We start from the raw sequence: 7,585 nt of genomic DNA, 5'->3' as shown, positions 1-7,585 counted from the left end.
CCAGTCTCCTTTATTACACTTGCACTCGTAAATGACGTTCACTTGCTGTAGATCTGTTGTCTTTTTAGCAGGGCTGTTTTTCACGATAAGGTCCAACGTTGTGGTCGACTTGTAGTAGATGTTGAGTTGCAGTTTTGTGTTCTATTTCTTTGGTGTAGTATTTTTGTAAACGATATCCTTTAGAATCCGTTCGTCTGTCTTGTATGCAGTGGAGAAAGTAAACCTACAGACATCGGTCTTGTTTAACAAAATCTGCCTAAAATTTATATATGTATATATTCGAAACAAGTTAAACGTATGTACAAAAATTCTTTACAATATGGAGATCGTAGTTGTACCTTAAATACTATACAGTTCTTGTTGTTAAAAGTCCACTTAGGCCAATTCAGTTGCTTTAGAATTAAGTTGACAAGCCGAACTATTTTTTATCGCAATAGTATCCGTGTGTGATTCACTTACGCTGTCGCGTGAGTTAGCGCAGTTGTATCCTTAACTTCCAATAATCGTCTGCCTTTTGTCAAAGTCCACACAGGCGGTTCAGTTAGTTTAGAACATCCTTTGACAGGATAAATTATTCTCTTTCAAACTATTAATCTCATCTTAACATGTCAACCATTAGGCCATTCACTTCCATGATGGTTAACTTTTCGTTTTTTAACTTTTCTCTGACTGAACTTTACTTTCACGTAACTTTACTTTTACTCTGTTTCCATAGTTCGACATCAATGATTCACAAACACAACGTTCTATAGCCTCGACATCAATGAATTACAAACACAAAGTAAATGAATTAATAATACTATGTACACTTAACAGTCTTTTATATCTGACACTACATAATGGAAATATGCTAAATAATCTGAACGATTTGGTTAACACGTATTACGTTGGAATTAGTTTGAAATTTTGTAAGGTAAATTTACTTTTATAACATAACTTAAAAATTGATATCGACGAAAGCGTTGCCAGCAAAGTTTTCTCTATTTAATTAACAATACTTACGTCTATTTCATCCTTAACTGAAGATGTTCCATTAGTTATGAAGTATCCTGATTATCATACAATAAAAATGGGATATTACTGTAATCAGATACCTCTGATTGCCGTTGATTTGCTGTTAAGCACAAAATTACACAATGGACTATCTGTGCTCTGCCCCCAGGGGTCTCCAAAACTGCAGACTTACCGCTAAGCATCTTATTGTTGTAATCAAAAGGTTCTTCTATTTTAGATCCTAGTTTAAATAAATTAAAGATGAGTAGTTTCTGTACATTATGTAAGCTGTAGAAGTGAACAGAAAAGCGAATTATGTAAAGGTTCTATATTATTTGATTAATATTGTTACATTACTCGCACTATTTTATTAGCAGAAGTTTACATCTTTCATGCGCACGTTTCCGAATATGTGCACGTAATGCTGTTAGATAGTATTTTGATATTTGGGATACAGACATATTATTTACATAACATTAACGTATTGCTTTGTCTTACCTCCTAGCTTTAATTCTGCGCTTCCTTGCGCGGATTCTTGACTATTGTACACAAAACACTGATACATTCCTTGATCTCCCCTCTTCACCTTACTGATGTACAAGACTTCACGGCTCAACAGCCGTATTCTACCGTCTTCAATTAGGGGCCGGTTATTCTTCTTCCAATGAACACTGTGAACTGGATGTCCAGAAATTGAACAATTAAATATGGCCGACTTTCCAATGCGAACTTCTTGGGTTTCCGGTTGAACTTCCGCCAAAAGTGGGGCTAAATCAAATTAAGGAAGTAAAATTTTCCCAAGTAAAACAAACACAATATGCTGTCATATTGTCAAAATTATAATTTATAACAGAGAAATATAATTAAGTGAATTTTAGCAAGCAATTAAATTCTTACCAGTTACTATCAATGTTATCTGCACAGATTTTTCTCCCAAGCTGTTGTTAACGATACAGACGTATTTTCCACTGTCTGTTATTTCCACTTGTTCTATCAACAGAGAACTGTCCACGATTGTGAGTCTAGAACTAGGACTTATCAAATATTGGTCTCTGTACCATCTGAAAAAATAACACAACAAAAGATGTTACGTTTGGAGTAAAATATAACAAACGATTGGTTATAGGCTTAGCGCCATTGAAAAATTAGTAATTTTCCAATAGGTTTTTACTTTTCATGGTACTAAAAGTATAAGACAGTTTGATAGCTTTAGTAAAAAATGCACAGCGAAAAGTTATAGAAAACTATAAAGTAGACAGCATTTACTTCGTAAACGTTTTAAATTTCTCAGCAACTTTAGAAATATATCCAAGGTGTATATGTGTATGTGTGGTTTACTGAAGTATAAACATAACTTTTATATACGCCCGTGTGGTAGAAACACTAAATTAAAGACATAGGTTTTTACATATTCAATGAGGTAGAAACATTGAAGTAAAAACGTAAGTATTATACGTACATGTATAATAGAAATACTGAAGTAGAATTGTGAGTTATATCACAACATCTCCACGTAACAGGTTATACCATAATAAATCCACGTAACAGTGTCATACCACAATATCTCCACGTAACAGTGTCATACCACAACATCTCCACGTAACAGTGTCATACCATAATATCTCCACGTAACAGTGTCATACACAACATCTCCACGTAACAGGTTATACCATAATAAATCCACGTAACAGTTATACCACAACGTCTCCGTGTAACAGTGTTATACCATAACATCTCCACGTAACAGTTATACCACAACGTCTCCGTGTAACAGTGTTATATCACAACATCTCCACGTAACAAGTTATACCATAATAAATCCACGTAACAGTGTCATACCACAATATCTCCACGTAACAGTGTTATACCATAACATCTCCACGTAACAGTGTCATACCACAATATCTCCACGTAACAGTGTTATACCATAACATCTCCACGTAACAGTTATACCACAACGTCTCCGTGTAACAGTGTTATACCATAACATATCTACGTAACAGTTATACCACAACGTCTCCGTGTAACAGTGTTATATCACAACATCTCCACGTAACAGGTTATACCATAATAAATCCACGTAACAGTGTCATACCACAATATCTCCACGTAACAGTGTCATACCACAATTTCTCCACGTAACAGTGTTATACCATAACATCTCCTCGTAACAGTTATACCACAACGTCTCCGAGTAACAGTGTTATACCACAACACCTCCACGCAACAAGTGATGGGATCACTTTTATCTTTCTCTGTTTAAATGTAATGTGGCGCGTGCTCTCAGAATAAAACACCGTGTTTCACGTACCTGTAGGTGGGAGCAGGAAAGGCTTGGGCAACGCAGGTTAACTCGATGTCCTTGCCCAGTACAGCTTGAATTCTTTGTTGCTGGTCTCTCACTCGAGGCGGTGACAGGCTGTGGGGATCTAATAACATATGGATAAATATAACGTAAGAATGTAAAAAGTAGTTGTAATATCAGAGCTTATAATCAGAAGTCATCAGCTCTTGACGATGTAGCAAACAGTGTATTAAGAACCTTTAGTATATAAGCAGATTATTACATTATGCCGGTATATCTATCAATTTCAGCTTTTACTACTACAGAACACATTCATTTATTTATTGAAAAATTGTTATTGGATTAACCAAAAGTTAGTACACAAGTGAAAGCTGCGCTGAGCGGGATTCAAACCTTATTTAATTAACCGTACATTTACTCTAGTCAATAGAAATATCGAACCTTGAATAACTCACTCCAGTTACGAGTTTTGGTAATTGACAGAGCATTTAAGTCTAAAACATGTTTATTTCAATTTATGAGTTTCTCCAAAATACATTATCATAAGCATTTTAAAGTAACGGGATAAAAGGGTGTCCCACTCAATTTTCTGGAAATTAAATATGGTTAGAACATTTATTTGTATCCTGCTTTTAAACTTCGTTCAGTCGATAATTCCTCAAAACTACAAATGTATTTAGATAAAACTCTATACTAACATTTATATTAAAACAGATTAAAAACATAAAATTTTCAAATTATCAGAGAAACCTTTTGTCAACAGCTGGCGTCTTCATGAGTAGCATGTTGAAATTGCATGGCTGAAGGATAGCTTATATTACATCCATTACTCTTTGGGACTTGTAATCTTAACAACAGAGCGCAGCGTTTAGTAGGATTATATATTCCAAGCCCGTAATTCATATTGAAATCGATACAGCGATTTCTTAAGACTTTCTAAATAGACTACTCAGGTTTGCAGTTAAAATGGGTGCCAGAAATTTCAAGAATTCTCTCGTAGATTTTATAATTTTTTGTCAGTTCTTTAGCTGTAGTTCTACAAGCTCGTAATAGTATATTTCAGTCATCGCAAAGGACACGCTGTAAAGGTTCCCATCGAACTTCCAGAAGGAATAGAGTTATTAGGAGTTAGTTAAATTACTTCGCGAGAATATCTTAGAATGATTAATATACAACGCAAGTGTTCACGTACACACCGTCCTCAAGTGGCTCGACGTAGGTCTAAAGGCTTATAACGCTAAAAATCGGGTTTCGATACGCGTGGTGGGCACAGAACAGATAACTCATTATGTATCTCTGTGCTTAACTACAAACAAACAACTCATGTACATAGCAATATGTATGTTCGTCCCGAAAGTTTGTTTGGTTTAAGGTAAAAGCTGCACACTGGGCTATCAAAGCTATGCCCACAACAGAGATCGAACCCCAGTACAGCATAAGTAGCCCATGGTGTAGTTTTATGTTTAACAATAAACGAACAAAATAAACGGTATAAGCACATAATATTTCCCCTCACGTGATGAGGATTTGTTTAAGATATTATAACTATCAGCCAGAAAGTCTTACTGTAAAACGCTATTAATCTTACCATTGATGCCCTCCCCCATTAGTGGGTCAGCGGTAAGTTTCACTACCAGTGGAGGGCATAGAACAGTTAGCCCATTGTGTAGCTTTGTGTTTAATGACAAACAAACAAAACTAACGTTGAAATACAGTATGTTGAAATCATCATCTTATGTTGACAATGTATCTGATCGAGAGACTTATTTCGTGGTAACTTTGAAAGTACGTCATGACATATACCACGTCACCGTTGACAATCAGATATCCTTAAGGACGTTCAAAACCTTTATGATTTATACTAACAGTCCACAAAGTGATAATATCATTTGTGTTTATTAAGGTAGAAATTTTACTACAAGTACTATTTAGTTAATTAGTTAGTTTATTTTTGAGCAAAGCCACGATAAATCGAACCCCGGATTTTAGCTTTGTAAATCCGTAAACTTACCGCTGTCCCACCGGGGGACATCGATTTAGTCGTAGAAATAGTGTAACCCGTGAATTAGAGTGCGAGTCACTGTACCTCCATATGTGGCCAATAGGGGGCTTTATCAGAGGAGTACGTTGTATTGTTACAAGTATCACAACATTTCAGACTATTCGTGGCTACAAGGAAGCATGATTAGGTGACGTTAGAGTAATTCTGTACCTTATCGCAAGATGGCGGTACTATCATATGATTTGTGACGTACAGTACGTGCATTACACCATTTATGTTTAACGTACATTATATTTGCTAACGTAACTACAAACTTTTAGTATTTAGTTATACAATATACATCATGAGGTCATTCCTTTTAACGTTGGAAACCAGTCTGCTCTAAAAAAATAAAAAAATTATAATTACATTATAATTTTTATATCTATATTCGATGCTTGAAACTGATTTATTCGGGAATCGGAGTTTAATGATGAACACCAGAACGACGACAACAAAAACGAACATTACAGTTGTTAGATTATCCTATTCTATCTTGTTTATATGGTTGTCTTTTTATTTACTTCGCCCCCCAGTGGCACAGCGGTATGTCTGCGGACTTACAACGCTAAAAACCGGGTTTCGATACCCGTGGTGGGCAGAGCACAGATAGCCCTTGTGTAGCTTTGTGCATAATTAAAACAAACAATTATTTACTTCATCCTTTTAATTACATTTTATAAAATGTTTAAACTTTATAAAATATTTTACCTGATAATTTACCATGTTCAACATGTCTTGCTGAAGATGGAACATGTACATTCCAAAACGTTCAAGAATTAAATGTTTGTTGCCATACACACATGTGTCAAATGTTCGTTGTTGCTGCCGTCGTTCTAATGCAGTTCAATACATTCAAAATGTATAAATGTATATTTTATGGAATATTGGAAAGCAACTATCTCGATATCAAACTTTTTAACTTGAGGAGAATAATACAGAGACTACAATAACCCTTATGGTGACCTGATAGTTTTTGAAGTAATAGTTTTATAATCTGATAGTTGCGTATTAATGATATTCTGATCACCATATAATTCTGGACTAACAGTATAATGAGCTGATAGTTTAGGACTAATAGAATGATGACCTGATAGTTTGAAGTAATATTATAACACACTGATAGTTTTTGGGAGAATAATGCAGAGACTACAATAACCTTAATGGTGACCTGATAGTTTTTGAAGTAATAGTTTCATAATCTGATAGTTACATATTAATGATATTCTGATCACCATATAATTCTGGACTAACAGTATAACACACTGATAGTTTAGAACCAACCGTAAGACGCTCTGATAATTTAGGACTAATAGTATTATGGCAGTGAGGCAAAAACATTTAACTGATCAGCTTCGATTCTAATAATTCAATAGCACTTATAGCTGTAGTGCTTCCAGATACAACGTCTTTCCATTCGGATAAAAATAGTAACCAAAATAGTTAGAGGAACGTCAGGGAATGTTATGTAGGAGTAAATGTGAATTCTCTAACACTGATTGAGTTGAAAGAAAAGACCAACCATAAACAAAAGCAAAGTAAAAAGTAATATTTCTTTACAAAAATAATGAAAGGCAAACGAATGCATTTACTATGTAACAGTACTTTACTGGAGATTTAATTCCAGAATCTGTTCCAGGTTAAGACTTGCTTTTTCCAGATTATGAGATCATTGTATTACATACATGGTTCTATAATATCATCTCTCTCAGTGCACATGTGCTACCACATCACTTTTTGTTATTTCAGTACAAAATAAAGAAATATATATATGCTCAAGGTATCACCAGACCTGCTAGTGAAAAAGATCTCTTTTACATATGGCGTTCCACTAGACAGCAATCTTTCGCACCAAAAAGCATATATGAAAAGAATAGGAAATGACCCAGAAAAATAGACAGCTATTGCGAAAGGAATCTAACTACCTTCTTTGACCAACGTTCTATTGTGAAAACTACACACACAGCTGAAAACATGTATGTGAGAAAATCAATGTGAATTCTAGGTGAACTAAAAACATTCACTTTACTAAACTAAAGAAGACAGAAAAAACGAAATAGTCTTTATTTACCACATAACTACCACGGTGATGTGATTAACTTTGGCTGTATAGACTTTCTCAAGCTTAAACTACTCTACATTATTGTTTCAAACTTCTAACTCCAATCTTTGTGTGTAATAACCATATACAATAAATTTTACTGTTTGTTTGTTTGTTTTTGAATTTCACGCAAAGCTACACGAGG

The 7,585-nt window shown here is 34.6% G+C and overlaps 1 protein-coding gene across 1 annotated transcript in view; it reads right to left on the bottom strand.

Annotated features, from left to right (window-relative positions):
* LOC106464297 (Down syndrome cell adhesion molecule-like protein Dscam2) overlaps nucleotides 1-7,585 on the bottom strand; it is a 98,783-nt gene that overhangs the window by 54,816 nt on the left and 36,382 nt on the right. The window contains exons 5-7 of the mRNA XM_022391995.1: nucleotides 3,305-3,422; nucleotides 1,891-2,054; nucleotides 1,492-1,761 (exon numbers count right to left, since the gene is read on the bottom strand). Of these exons, the coding sequence (XP_022247703.1) occupies nucleotides 1,492-1,761; nucleotides 1,891-2,054; nucleotides 3,305-3,422 (552 nt within the window). The remainder of the gene's footprint in view (nucleotides 1-1,491; nucleotides 1,762-1,890; nucleotides 2,055-3,304; nucleotides 3,423-7,585) is intronic.

The sequence above is a fragment of the Limulus polyphemus genome, unplaced genomic scaffold (assembly GCF_000517525.1).
Source record: "Limulus polyphemus unplaced genomic scaffold, Limulus_polyphemus-2.1.2 Scaffold1614, whole genome shotgun sequence".
Taxonomy (NCBI): Eukaryota; Metazoa; Arthropoda; class Merostomata; order Xiphosura; family Limulidae; genus Limulus; species Limulus polyphemus.
The sequence above is the reverse complement of the archived record's forward strand: the minus strand, read 5'-3'. Positions and strand labels throughout refer to the sequence as shown.